The sequence below is a fragment of the Chanodichthys erythropterus genome, chromosome 13 (genome assembly GCF_024489055.1).
Source record: "Chanodichthys erythropterus isolate Z2021 chromosome 13, ASM2448905v1, whole genome shotgun sequence".
Lineage (NCBI taxonomy): Eukaryota > Metazoa > Chordata > Actinopteri > Cypriniformes > Xenocyprididae > Chanodichthys > Chanodichthys erythropterus.
In genome coordinates, this window is record NC_090233.1 from 25158608 (window position 1) to 25174586 (window position 15979).

The window sequence follows — 15979 nt, forward strand, 5'->3', positions numbered from 1 at the left end:
AGTGGTGAGCGCTTGAACATTAGGCCCCACTAGTAGGCAGCCGCAGCACTGATGCACTGTGGGACACCGGACGACAGACATTAGCACAATGGCGAGCGAAATCATCCCTTATTAAATATGTGTGTGTGTGTGTGTCCCCACGATGTAATATAAACCTGACTTCACCTACATTGTGGGGACCAGCCAGCCAGTGTGTGTGTGTGTGTGTGTGTGTGTGTGTTTGTGTTTGTTTGTGTATTTAGCAACATTTTGGGGACATTTAAATCTGACAAAAAGTTGGAAAAATTATTCTTAAAGACTACAGTTTTGCTTTTTATTCTAAAAATGAAAAATATGTTAAATATAAATAAATATTACTATATATATAATAACATATTATAATATAATTAAAATATTTCTGATAAATAAATAAATAAATATTACTAAAAACAATAAAAGCCTATAGTACATCCATATAGAGAGTTAAGTACATGTGCGTGTTGGGTTTAAATCAGTGTTATTTTACTATCATTAATATATACTATTATATATATTTTTTGTTAATGTATTGAATTAGATTTTATTTTCATTTAAGTTACAGTTTTAGTAATTTTAGTTTTATACATTTAGTAATTTTAGTACTTCAGCTTTAAATGAAAATTTGCCTTGGCAACTAGTTTAATTTTGTTATATTTCATTTTATTTCAGTTAATGTTTACTCTATTTCAAGTGATGAAAATATTTTTTAATTTGATTATTATTTAAATATTTTGTTATTATATAATTATTATTTGTTATTTTACTTTATTACTTTATTTATTTTATTTCCTAACTAATGATTCATTCCAATAGGTTGCACGTGAGGGGGGAAAAAGTAGCTTTCTTCCACTTGTGCACTTTTTATTTTAATATATCTCTTTACATAAATACTATTTTCTACTTAAAACCTATAATTTTGTTATTTTACTTTATTACTTAATTTATTTTATTTCCCAACTAATGACTCATCCGCGCTTTCCAATAGGTTGCACGTAAGGGGAAAAAGTAGCTTTCTCCCACTTAAGAAGAGTTGTGTACTTTTAAGCACTTTTTATTTTAATATATCTCTTAAAATCTTTATATCTTTATATCTTACACTGCCGCTTCAGTGCAGTATAGCTACATAGCTATGTAACAATGAGCACGATCTCCCGAGACACTAGACCGAGGCTGCTAATAATTCATTAATAAGGGTTTTCTTGTACAAAATTAAATATTTTAAGTTAAATGTACAGTGACATGTAAAAAGACAAGATTCTAACAATGTCAAGATCAAATGCCTGACACGGTATTTTCACAGACTAACACACGTCACGTCTCTGGCATAGACTACAGTGTTTAAAATAGCATATATGCATTTGTTATATTCTCAATTTAATTTACAGAGCAAAGATTTTAGGTTAACTATAGTCTATAGAAGAGAATAGGATTAGTTATGTATTTTTTTTACAGTCTATGGTGTCAACTCGCAAGACTCGCAGTGGAGCGGGGCGGGGGCGTGCATCACGATGATATCGTCCATCGGCACAACCCTAATGTCAACAGGTTTGTGTGAGGTTCAGAGGCAGTATAAAGTAAATGTCCGGATTAGTACATCTTCGGTGTGTGCATGTGCATGCTATAGTGGCTTTTGTTTTAGCTAAAGCAGAGCTCTGTGAGGATGCATAAGATTTGTAGCTTTGTGGACTTAGCATTGCAATACTAGCACTAGAAATGTCTTTGGCACTTAATGCTGATGTAAAAAATTCTCTCATTGATCAACCTGTCATTAAAATTTGCATTGCTGATGTACTGATCTACAGAATCCCAGCAGATCAAGATGAAGCCTGTTTTCTGCTACTCCCAATAACACTGTGCAATCAGGATACAAAAAAGGTGAAACACAAAAGAACATATTTTGAAAAATGTTTGTGATTTTTTTTTCCTCTATACAATGTTCTTTGGACTCCAATGACTTTCCTAATAGCTTATTTTTTGTGTTCCACTTGAGAAGAAAGTCATAATGTTTGGAATTACATCAGTGTGAGTAAATGATTTACATTAAAATTTTATTTTTGAGTAAACAGTCCCTGACACATCACAAACTTTGCACACTGGGCACATCAGTTGGTGACACTGTTTGCACAGATCTATGCAAAAACAATGTCATGCAAATTGTACTTTAATAAATTTGTTTACATGTTTACTCCCCACACCAATCACCTGAGAAAAAGCACAGAAACATGTTTTTCAGTTTAAAAGTAATTGTGTATTCCAGATAGTACTGATTACGAAACTCTTGACAAATCCCTGAATATTTTTCTTAAATTTAGTTTTCTTATTACATTCTGATTTGTTAACCATGGACAAAGTGTACAAGCAGATGAAATCTAAAACACATCCAATCCAAAGTCCTTTGATTGTGTTACGCAGTCAGGGAGAATGAAAATGCAGATTGTTTTTTAAGATGTGAAAGAAGAGAGAAAACAAGAGTGGGGTGGAGAGAGAGGAACAGTTAAGGCATAGCAGATAAAAGAGGAATGAGGCATACAGACACGTGCTTAACATGATATGGAGTTGAGCTATATATAACGGTAACACTTTACAATAAGGACTCGTTCGTTAACTACATTAGCTAGCAAGAAGTTAAGATGAACACTTGTACAGCATTTATTAATCTTACTAAATGTTAAGTTCAACATTTACTGACTAAAAGTTTTTTAAAATCAACAGTTGCATCCGGTAACATTAGTTAATGGACTCTGAAGGAACATTAACACGCTGTAAGAATATATCACTCATTGTTAGTTCATGTTAAAAAATAAAAACATATTGTAAAGTGTTACCAATATACTACACTATATGCTATATTTAATACTATACTATACTGTATATGCTCTACCGTTCAAGTTTTGTGTTGTTACAACACTTTGAAAGTCTTATGGCTGCATGTCTCCGATCAAAAATACAGTAAAAAATTTGTGAAAATTACTGTTTTTTATTTTAATATATATTAAAATGTAATTTATTCCTGTGATGGCAAAGCTGAATTTTCAACATCATAACTTCAGTCGTCAGTGTCACATGATCCTTTAGAAATCATTCTAATAAACTGATTTGAAGCTCAACATTTCTTATTATCATTAATATTGAAAGTATTGCAAAATGCTAATAGTATTCACCATTACTTAAAGGTACAATTTGTGATATTTTTTTTCCGCTAGAGGTCGCTAGAAGCCTATTCAAAACAAAGGCGTAGTTTGATGACGCCAAGTTTTAGAGCGGAAACTTGGGACATGTGGTCTCCATCTCAACGGACGGTGCAAAAGAATAGGGATTGGAGTCTGGAAGAACTCATGTTCATGGATGCGATTATTAACGTTACTGTAGTATGAAGCAGAGCAGGACCGAGTGTTGCGGGAGCTGAAAGACGAGCTGGAGCGATTGATCAACACACGCCTCACGAGCAGCGGGACTTTTATTATGACACAGCCGCCGGCGCCGCTTCCGCTTTTCCGGTCATGAGTTTACAGGAGCTGTCCTTGTCGACAGAACCAGCGGCAGATGGTAAACAGTAATTATGTTCCATAAATAAGTAACACAATCCACCATAAAACGTGCAAGAAGTAAATAAGGAACTGCTTGAAGCAAGCTAGTGGTTTGCTGGACGCTAGACACTACTTCCGCATTTGTCCACGGCACTGTTGTCATGTGGTTTCTACGTCAGTAAAGGCGGTAACAAAGGTAACTGACATCATTGACAGGCGACTGCACTGCCCCGTGTCACTGTCTAGAATGGGAATTTTCTCATGATTTACAAGTAGTTGAAAACATTAGAGATATTGTTAGTAATCAGCTGGACAAAATATATAACACTAGCCTAGTGGTTTTTGGATATTTTACTGCAAAAATTTTACATATTGTACCTTTAAATAGGGTGCAAACAACATCTGCCAAAAAAAAAAAAAGTTTGATTGTGCAACTATTATTACACTGTTTTATCCTATAATCACACTGTTCTGTCGAAAACAGTATGTTTTTGTGGTTATGTTTCTGTCTGTCTGTCTGTCTCCTCTGTAGTTGAAGTTCTTAAAATAAATGAACCTAGCCTTGCAAATTGGGTGAAAACCTGTGCAAATCTCTCAAATAGTAGGCTATGCAAAACAGTTTAGACACTTGTGCTTACTGATTTGAGAACAAGTACTAAAATTGGAAAAATGTGGCAAATCATCTGAGGAAAAATGTACTGTTTTGTTCACCAAGCATCACATTACAATGTGTAAATGTTTCCTTTTGAAACATTGTTTGACAGCTGTGTTGCACACATGATAAAACAGGACAGACAGAAGAATTATTTCCAAAACTGTGATCAAATGAGATGTTCTAATTCATCTAAACTCATAACTTCCTCCTAAACGCGCAAAACAAAATTACCCATCTGCCCATTTGACTGAGTTTCTGTGTGCCTGTGTGAATGTTTTTATTTTTTTTTGTCTAACAGCTTGTCGCAATACAAGGAGACTGATGTACTGTAAACAAGCCGGTAGATGTGCTTATATTAACCAAAAGAAATCTAAATATTCTAAGTTAGTCAGATCACATTTGCCTTTATTCAAAAACCAACATGTGTATCGTCTCAGTATAGAACATTCTCAACTTTTTGATTTCAATATTTTCAAGCTTGTATTAAATGAAAAGATGTAATTTTCTTATTAAAAAAATAACCAAATACTAAGAAATATCTTGATTTTTAATTTTTAATGATTTTTAACTGAAAGTCTGTTGAGGCCCCCGAGGTTGAGAACCACTGATCCTGACTCTATAAACTATGTCTAGACTGTGTGACAGAAGACAGAGAATATATAAAAGTTTTATCTTGGTAAGGTCGATTCAAACATCTGTAAAGGTGCGCTTTTTCAAAGACCTCTGTTGTGTATGACAGACAAACAAGGAAAAATACCAACTATACAAACTCGGTTTTGATTTTGGAGGGAACAAATGAAGCTGTTTTTAGCTATTTCAATCTCCTCCTCTGCAACAATGAGGGCAGAAATTTGTGATTTTCTAGACAAACAAACAACGACTGGCAGACTTTTCCCATCATCGGTAGGAGGAAAACATTTTGATTTTCTCCATCTAAACAGATAGCAGGTGGCGAAATGAAAGACATCACACATCTTTTATAGACCCAAACCACACCAGCAGGAGTGGCTTTGATGTCGCAGCATTGTTCAACTAGCAGAAACAATAGCATCTTCCTCTGCCAGCATGCATCTGTCTCTCTGCTGACGGAAGTTAATTGAGATAGGAGAGACGTTATCCATAGCTACTTTACTGCAGATAATCGCAATCCCAGACATAAATACAACGAGATGGCATCACACAGACTTAAAAAAAACAAAACTTAAGTAGTAAACCAAGCACATTGCCCTCCTAAATCAGTAATAATGACTGTGTACGGATGTAAATATGCACCTAAAGTCTTATCAGTGATTATATGAGAGACTCGGTTGTTATACTCCCTGAAACAACCTCAACGTAGTGCTCCTTCATCCATTTTAATGATCCTTACATCCTGATGGCGGAGACTAATTATTGCCTATTATAAAACTCAACAGCAGTGATAGAGAGGAGCGGAGCTGGTGGGACGTGTACGGCGGTAGTCTGGAGCTCTGCTTTATCTGCACGCTGATGAATAACTCTAATCTATCATATGTCTGGGAAAGCCCTAAGGCCTCCAGAATGAAAAGCTGCCAGTGAGTGAGCGAGCAGCAGTGTGTTCGTGTGTGAACTGTGACTTTAAAGTTCACCAAACTGTATGAGTGTGTATTGTTAGCATTGAATTGTGGGAGTTCTATGGGTGTAAATATTTGCCCTGACTGCTTGATTGCCATGATATAGCAAACTTTGAAATTAACAATGATATGACCTTATAATGACAATGAAAATCCTCAAACTACACCAAACTTATACTTTATAGTCACCTGAAATGGACAAGTACATACATAAATGTGAAAGTGAAAAAGTGTGTTTTAATGAGCTAAAGCTATGTCCACATTAATCCGGACACATTCAAAATGCATCTTTTTCTCTACATTTTGGCTTTTCGTCCACACTGAGACATTGTTGTCCAGTTAAAACAGAGTTCTTTGAAGACTCTAACCCAAGTGGATGAATGTGAAAATGGTGTTTTCATGTGATGTTTATTGTATGTCTGTGGTTGTACTGCCATTGTTCTGCCTGCTATTTGCTTTCATATTGTTGCTAAAGATGCAAAGATGACAGAACATTTACTTGCAACTGCTGTCCTGCGTCAAAACATGTTGACAGTTGCATTTTAGATCATACATGGAATGACCATACAACCTGAATGCACCAGAGAGTAGTGGGATATTTTAGTATTAAAATAATCATGCCAGAAAAACAGTGTGAGAATATTATTATGTTTTGCCTCTTGGTATCATCTCACTGAGCTTTTATAAAGTTTTACACAAGGGCAGCAAGGTGATTTAACCCTTTCCAGACATTTTGAAAGAGCAATTTTGGAAACGCTTAAAAACGCCAGTGTGGACGGAGAGTGTTTTAGAGGGGTCATGATATGAGAAATTAAATTTGCCTTGATCTTTTGACATACAGTGGTGGTCAGAATTATTGGCACCCTAGGTAAATATAATCAAAGATGACTATAAAAATAAATTTGCATTGTTTATCCTTTTAATCTTTAATTCATAAAATTAGCAAAAATCTAACCTTTCATTGAAGAAAAAGAATTAAAAGTGTGTGTGGGGGGGGGGGTCACATTATGAAATAAATGTTTTTCTCCAAAACACGTTGGCCACAATTATTGGCACCCTTTTATTAAACACTTTTTGCAACCTCCTTTCGCCAAAATAACAGCTCTGAGTCTTCTTCTATAACGCCTGATGAGTCTGACAAGAAATCAGAGACATTCCTTCATACAGAATCTCTCCAGATCCTTCAGATTCCAGCTCCATGTTGGTGCTTCTTCTCTTCAGTTCACTCCACTCATTTTCTTTAGGGTTCGTTAGAAGTTCCAGTCTTGTCTGACAACTGAATATGCTGGAGATTTGTTTCTGGATTTTTCTTGAAACCCTCCCGAACAACTTGTGGGGATGTAGGTGCTGTTTGATAATTTTTTTAAGGCTTTCTGAGACTCAAGACTCAACTAATCTCTGCAATTCTCCAGCCGTGATCTTTGGAGAGTCTTTGGCCACTCAAACTCTCCTCACCGTGCATTAGGACGATTTAGACACACGTCCTCTTCCAGGCAGATTTGTAACATCTTTAGTTTATTGGAACTTCTTAATTATTGCCCTGATGGTGGAAATGGGGATTTTCAATGTGTTAGCTTTTTTCTTATAGCCATTGTCCGATTTGTGAAGCTCAACAATCTTTTGCTGCACGTCAGAAATATATTCTTTGGTTTTACTCACTGTGATGAATGTTTACGGGAATTTGGCCGGTAAACATTTCTCGGGCACGATCCGGGATGGCATTTAAAATAAACCATCCACTTTTTTCCAATGCCTAGATTCTTCTGAAGTCTGTAGAGAGACGCAAATGAGCTGTTTAAACTGGACATAGTTTGTTATATTTACACATATTTACACATATTTGTACTCCTGGGGAACAGGAAGTCATGGCTGGACAATTTCATGTTCATGATCACCCTGGTGTGCCAAAAAAATTTAAATATGAATGGGAATATACTTTTATACTTTTATATTTTACTCATAAAAAATTCTAGGGGTGCCAATAATTGTGGGCAACGTGTTTTGGAGAAAAACATTTCACAATGTGATTTCCCCCCCATTTTCAATTCTTTTCCTTCAATGAAAGGTTTGATTTTTGCTAATATTATGAATTAAAGATCAAAAGGATAAACAATGCAGATTTATTTTTACAGTCATCTTTGATGATATTTACCAAGGGTGCCAATAATTCTGACCACCACTGTATAAGAGGTCTTTGTACCATTAAAACATCCTGCAAATTTGATAGTTTAAAATGTCCTCCTCATTACAAAGCGTTTATTTAATCAAGCTCCAAAAATGGCTCGTTTGGATATTGTGCAATTTGTGGCGTCACACGGGCAAATATATATGTATATGATTGCCTCCAGTGTAAGACATAAACGAATAGTTTTACATCATTGCAACCCCGGGTGCCGCCCATTGGCATTCAGTTGCTTAACAGCTGACATTGGCCTACATTGGATGTGAGCGTTGTGTCAAAAGCAAATAGAACACATTATAATCACTGTCTGGTTTAAATAAACAGATGTGCATTAAGTTTCTAACACTCCACGCACTTGAGTCTGTCGACAAAAGGACAAATGGAAGAGTGGAAGAAAGCTTTAACATGTCCAGTTTAAACAGCTCATTTGCGTCTCTCTACAGACTTCAGAAGAATCTAGGCATTGGAAAAAAGTGGATGGTTTATTTTAAATGCCATCCCGGATCGTGCCCGAGAAATATATGTTCGTTCAGAGCATTTTGTTTTGTTAACAAGGCATACTGTAATGGAAAGTTTGCAAAGAAACTTTTGTTGAAAAATGAAGCAGCCAACTGATCTGACTGCATCACAAAATGTAAGTAAATGATTTCATAATGCTTTGTCTGTGAATGATGGTTTTATACAGATTATGTTATTGAAACACTAACTTGTGCTCAACAGCGAGTGGGCGTTGATACTGTTTTCTTATGCAGTGAAGTTAGCCAATCATAACAGTGGTCGTTCACTGACAAGCTTTAAAGGAACCGTCCCTTAAAAATGGATCATTTAAGACAGACGGTCAGAATGAGGGTTGAAAATAATCGTTTTTATGCATATTTAATTGTTTTATTTTTTTTAGCAAAAAACTTTATTAACATTATTTAGTGAACCTCAAGGAACATATTAAAGTGATAAAGAAAATCCATGTCATGACCCCTTTAAAATGAAAACTGCATTTTCATATATATCCGGATTAATGTGGATGTAGCCTAAGATGGTCAGAGTAAATTTAGAGCAGAGGTGTCCAATTCTCCTGAAGGGTCGCCATCTTGGAGCTAAACTCCCCATCAGGAAAAATGGCCATCAAGGAGAAGGACCTGATTTAAAGTGTTCACATACAAGCCATCCTGAAACCATTTGTAACAATGCGATCAACACGAATCTGCAATGGAGCTGCACACACTTTCATTTCTCACCTACATCGTCTCCACTCATACTCTCTATCAACACAGCACTAGACTTTCCAAAAAAAGCAAAGACTACTAAAACTGCATTTAACATTAATAAGGATGCACAATATAGTGATACCATATTGGTTATCGGCCAATATTCTGTCAATACTGGATATATATTGGCCAATTTGAAATTAGATTACCTTTACAGTCATCTGAACTTAAGAACTGCATTTTTACACCCCTTCTGAGAACAGTACATAAGCACAAGACATACAACCTTTACACAGGAGTGTGCATGTATTTTGTCCTACCTCAGTGTGAACTGCTCAGTGGCGGCAGCAGTATTCATTAGTACTTGAAATCCCACAGTCTGTCCCTGTTTAATTGGGCTGGGGGGCGCCAGAATCTCAACGTCTCCATCCAGCCTAAGTCGGTTTCTGGGCACTTTGTTGTCTCCAGTGGCGAGAGTCACCGTCCCAATCCTCTGCATATCTCCTTCTTGCCCTCCAGACTTTCCTTGCGCCCTACCCGCTATGCAATCTTTTCCCAGGGTCTCTGGGGGAAGGATGGAATAGTGCAACTCCACCGTGATGGGAACGGGTTCCTGTGTGCGTCTGCGTGGCGGAGGTGCGTTGAACCAGGTCGTAGGGATGTCAAGCTGGGCTACACAGATCCCCATGTTTCCCTCCAGTCGACAGGCAGTTGATACGGAACCTTCCCCTGGATCACGGATCCCAACGACACGGATACACGGGAGTAGTTCCGAAGGAGGATCCACATCATCCCATCTGCGGCCTGCCAGGTAAAACAACACCTGTATTTGAGGGCGATCAACTCCTATCCTCCTGCTCACCAGGTGCGCTCTCACCTTCCAGCCCAGCGTGAGGTGTGTAGAGGTGTGGAAGGAACGTGGAAGCGCTCCCTGGAGGAGCTCTGGTGGTACTGGCGCCTCTGCAGTGAGGTTACCATAGCTACAGTTGACCGACAGCACGGGAGCAGGGCCAGCATCGGGCAAGTGGAGAAAGAGAGGCTCGCTGCGTGTCTGCAAGCTCCCGTTACGCATCACTTCCTGTGTGGCTTCCCGGAGAAAGAAGGATGACTCTGCACCTTGCAGTTGGCAGGACACTGGGAGGTACGTGGGTAAGGATGAGGAGAACCTGGGCACGAGATCACTACCTCCACCCCGGCTCTCACACACTGCAGAGACAAAGAGAAAGAGATTTATCTGTATGTTTATTTAATTTCAGAGACACTTCAGATGTTATTACAAGTCAAAATTGCTTTCTGTTATAATTTAAAGTGTCCCCTGGTTTTTGTTTTATCTCATTTAACAAGAGCATTTATTTACAAAGAAACAAATTAAATTAAGATAATTAAGGTAATTGTACAAGTGTGTGGAGAGAGTAAGTCAATGTTCTGAGTGCAACATTGACTGACGGTATGGTACAGCAAAAAAAAAAAAAAAAAAAAAAGAGAGAAAATTGTTATGTATGCACAGTCACACTACTATATACACTACATTTTTTATGTAATTTATTTTTGTGATAACAGATAAGTTTTCAGCAGCCATTACTTCAGTCATCAGTCACATGATCCTTCAGAAATCATTCCAATATGTTGATTTGGTGCTCAAGCAACATTTTTTATTATCAATGTTGAAAATGGTTGTGCTGTAGTGATCGACCAATATATCTGTTATATATATATTTTTCCCGATATTTAAGCATTTTTCCATAATCGGGTATCGGTTTTGTAATATCGGATTCGCAGATTTTACGGCGCCATCTTGTGGCCGTTTTGAGATTTCCGCCATTGCAGGCCAGGCGTCTGAGGAGATCAGTCAACAACAACTCAGTGCACAGGTAAAGTATATGTTCTACTTGGTTTGCTTTAATTAATCAACTTTATTTAACATAACAGATATGCACAAATGAGATCTGAGACATAAATTCCTGATATAGTTAATTTATGCAGCATGTTTCTAAACAATTGAGAAGAACTCATTGAGTCACGTAGTGTAATTCGTCATGTCCTGCCCCAATAAAGACGTAACTTTAGGCTACATGAATTAAATAAAACAGACATGAATGAGTGCATGTTGAAAATAAAAGCGCTGAATTTAATTCTCTATCTGTTGTATTTGCTCACCATTGGTCTAGAAGAAAAAGTTCGTTCATATTGCTTAGCAACTGACGAATGATCAGGAGGCTTAAGCACGACCACTGAATGAAACTTTTGATAAGATTATCTTGTTTAAACACACTAGATTATATTATCATTTACTACATAACAATTATTTCGCTACTACACATATAAATATAGCCTACCGCTTTGTGGAAATTAATTATCTATTATCTCCATGCGCGATCGCGGTTGATTAAGTTATAGTCAAACAGCACTTTGTCAGTTGGCATTTCATGATTTAACGTTAGATTAAATTTAGATCATAAAATGCCAACTGACAAGTGCTGTTTAACTTTATATAGTCTCGGAAAAAAAAGTTCATATTGCTCAGCACCTGAATGGGTTGATGATCAGGAAGCCTCAAGCACGGCCACTGCATGAAATTTTTGAAAAGATTATCTCGTTTAAACACCCTAGATTATATAATCATTTGATTTACTACATAACCATTATTTAGTTAATTGCACTTTAATTTTTTGGACTCAGACCCCTCTATTTATTTGTGTATAAATATAAAGTTTTTTTTGTATGCAAGGAGGGAGTGATTGTTATAAATAAAATGGTTTGTTCAGCTCATTATTGTTGTAATAATTGTCAAAAACAGAAGTATAACAGTAAATAAATATCGGTTCTGCATATCGGTTATCGGGTACATAAACATGCAAATAATCGGTATCGGTATCGGTATCGGTTATAAAAAATCAATATCGGTCGATCACTATTGTGCTGTCTAATATTTTTGTTAAACCGTGATACTTTTTTCAGTGTTTATTTGAATTAGATTTTTTTTTTTAGCAATAAAAAAGAATTTACTGTCACATTTTAAAAACTAGCAATAGCGATCTTAAAGGCAGATCAGTTGGCACAAGAACACCCAGAAACACAACACTTAAAACATTACTACTTGAGCTGAGCCGCAAATAACTACTCAGGAGCTGTGAAAATGACATCACAAAATGTGCTGATGGCACCACAAAAATGTGCACAAGCCTTAAAAAGTGCAGCAGCACAACTGGCATCAAACAGGTTATGTACTTCTTTGGTTGAGAAATGCCAATTTTTGCTTTTTTAAACAGCCTGCCTTTTCATTATCATTTAAATACAAATGTTCATATAAATAAATAAAAGATCTAGCCTAAAGTATCAATACAGTGTGTTATTGTGAGAAAAAATAACTGTTATATATCCATATACTGTGTGCTTGACTCATTACAACCCTACTTTTATCCAAAGTGTAAGAACTGAACATATCTAAAGATATTTTAAAATGAACAAAGACATTTGCTTTACTGTTTCAACCCCCTCTCTCTTGCTACAAGGGCCATTTGGAAGGCTCAAAGGTGCTGATAGTGATCAAGCCCTGTAGGCCAAGATGTGTGTACATCGGGGGTCTACAAATGGTCACACCTTTAGTTCAGTGGGGGAAGTTTTAATCTTCTGATTGGTCAGTTTGAATGTCTCACATTTGAGTTTTGGCCACATGGTCAAGGAAGGGATAAAAGAAGATTGTAACTGTTGCTCTGGTCTCTTTTTTATGCTCTTCTTTTCTTGGGCCCTCTCTGGCCCTCTCTCGCACTCTCTCTCTTCCTCTTTCACTCTCTCTTTAACTATCTCTCAGGTAACTTTTTACATACAAGCTGTGTACAATTAATGGTATATGATTTTATCATCTCATACATCTATTTTGTAATCATTTTAAGTGTAACCATAATCAGATATTGTCATTAAACCCTTTCAATTACAAATGATGTGCTAACTAGTTTTGATTTAGTATTAACATTAATGTGCTCCCTATTGCAATACAATATTGTCACACTATAGCAACGCTCTCCCACATATTTTGCTATTATAACTGCGCTTATTTCCGCCATTGGTATAAGTTGCAGTGGGTGGTAATAGACAAGAAATGTACAGTATTCTAACATCTTACTGATGAAGTTTCTTTAGTTGCTCTGCAAACCTTACAGTCTGAACCGCTGTAGGAGTTCCACCCTTACAAAAGTGACAATGCATTCATTTTATCATTATGCTGAACCCATAACCTTGGCATTATTAAAACCATGCTTTACCAATTGAAAGACAGGAATCATTTGTAGCCCCTCTAGCTTACATTCACATAACTGCTTCCACCTCCACTGGACAGGATACGCCACTGAAGTGCCTTTTTGAGTGTGTGTCTGTTTGTGAGTGTCAGGGTGTAAAAACAATGATGGAAAGGCATTTTTTGTGCTCAGGGATGACTTATTTGAACTCTTTTCAAAACATGACCCAAAAAGTCAACATGTCATCACTGAAATTGAAATCTGTCATTTAGCGGACATTTTTATCCAACACAAAAGGTCCCACAGGAGCAACTCTGGGCTAAATGCCTTGCTCAAGGGCAGAATGGTACTACAGCAGGACTGTGACCTCAGTAAAATCCCATCCCTGAACAACTACAGGATCAGACACCAAACTGTTCAGCTGCAAGACCACAACTTTTCTCGACAACTGCTATCCAGGCATTCCAGACCGAGGAGATGCAGAGCAAATGAATGGTAATCAGCTGTCTCCTCAAAATAGTCTGTTTGCAAGCAGCGGAAAACCGTCTACATGCGACGCACATATAGTATACTCACGTATCATTTATTCTGTTGCACACGATAACACCAAATTAATTAAAAAAAAACAATTTACTGACCTGTGTTCTGTTTTCTACCATGCACCGTGCATATCTGTGATGACGTAAGATGAACGCAAACGCACCAGGGTTCGATAGAATCACTTTGAGGGTGAAACCAGACCAACACTGTGGGGGGCACCAGGAACAATCGCGCCTGGGTTCGGACCGTGGCAAACTAGCCCAGTGTGAAAGCCCCCTAGTAGCCAGAACTTTGAGTTGCAACAAAGTCTGAAAGGTCAAAAAGTTTGTACTACTCTAGTATACAATTAATTAGTAACTCTACACAAAGACATTTGGTACACTGAAAAAAAAACAAATTATTGTTGTGCTTGCCAGAAATATACTGTAAAAATATGGTAGAAACATTTTAGGTTTTATGGACAAAGTTACAGTAAAAAAAAAAAAAAAAAAAACAAGAAAAAAAAAAGGATATTTCACTTAGTGATATAATGTTAATATACCAACCTACTGAAGGACTAAAATATGTTTTGTACCTTCATAATATACTGACAACCACCAAAAATACATAGCTGCGCGGCCTATGGCGATAAAGCGCGTGAATATTCCCGCCGAAATGGGCGGGGTATAGGGCTATATAAGCAGGCGTTTCGCCATAGGATTTCAGTGTAATCGACTGAAGCGACGACCCTGAAGCCGCAGCCTCGTGACAAGGCAAGTGACGCAGTACTCGTTCCGTATCTCAGGGAACCGAGGTTACGTTAGTAACCGAGTACATTCCCTTTCGATACTTCACTCGTACTGCGTATGGGGAACAAATTCAACCACGCCGTGCCATGGCTGGGAACGATACAGCCTGAATTTGGACACATGGGAGGGGGTCCAAAAGACAAGCGAGAAGACAAAGCCTTAATCGAACCCTAGTTACACTTAAGGAAATAATTCCTGGGGTTGCGTGAGGCTGAACTCACCAGAGGCCGCTAAATCACACTGAAAGAACCCGAGCTTGCAAGGTCGGGACATCGAGATGATAGAATCTGACAAACGTGGACGGCGAAGACCAGCCGGCCGCCTCACAGATGTCTTGAATGGAAACTCCATTGGACCAAGCCCACGAGGAAGACATTCCTCTAGTGGAGTGGGCCCTGACTCCTATGGGGCAGTCTGCACCCAGTGAGGAGTAGCACAGGTTAATAGCGTCCACTATCCAACGGGAAAGGCGCTGTTTGAGACCGGAGACCCCTTGGTACGGCCACCAAAACAAACAAAGAGCTGATCCGACTGCCTGAAAGGCTGCGATCGCTCCACATAGGTCCTCAATGCCCTAACTGGGCAGAGTAGCTCCAGCTCTCTTTCGTCCGCCGAGGGAGGAAGAGCAGAAAGCGAGATGACCTGAGCTCTACACGGGGTTGAGAGCACCTTAGGAACGTAGCCATGCCTAGGTTTGAGAACAACCTTCGAGTCTCCAGGCCCAAATTCAAGGCATGCAGGGCTCACAGAGAGGGCCTGCAAATTGCCAACGCGCTTAACCGATGCCAGTGCTAACAGCAGAGCGGTCTTTAGCGTTAAGGATGCAATCTGATTGGTACAAATAACATTTTTTTTTTTTTTTTTTTTTTTTTTTTTGAAAGGGGTATTTAGGCTACAGTCAGAAGCTCTACCACATCTGTGCTCACTCATGCTTAATTAAAGCATAGAGTCAATACTTCACCTTTCTCTAAGGGTACCTCTATCATTGTAAAATCCCTCAGCACATGTTCATATTTTCCGTTAAGTCTGTGATGGAGCATATCAGATCAATCTGCCAATCAAATGTAACAGTCTGCCAAAAAGACTGAGTGTGCCAAATGCTTCAATGAATCAGACCCTAAATTTACAGTTATTTCCCGTTATAATTTTAGATCTGTACTGATAGAGCCAGTATGAAGCAAAATGATCTTCCAACAGACAAGCACACACACATGCCATGTGCCACATTTGCAGCATA

The 15979-nt window shown here is 37.8% G+C and overlaps 1 protein-coding gene across 2 annotated transcripts in view; it reads right to left on the reverse strand.

Annotated features, from left to right (window-relative positions):
• si:dkey-215k6.1 (transmembrane protein 132C) overlaps window positions 1–15979 on the reverse strand; it is a 267107-nt gene that overhangs the window by 179444 nt on the left and 71684 nt on the right. For both annotated transcript variants that reach the window (XM_067407602.1, XM_067407603.1), the window contains one exon: window positions 9500–10385. In XM_067407602.1, the coding sequence (XP_067263703.1) occupies window positions 9500–10385 (886 nt within the window). The remainder of the gene's footprint in view (window positions 1–9499; window positions 10386–15979) is intronic.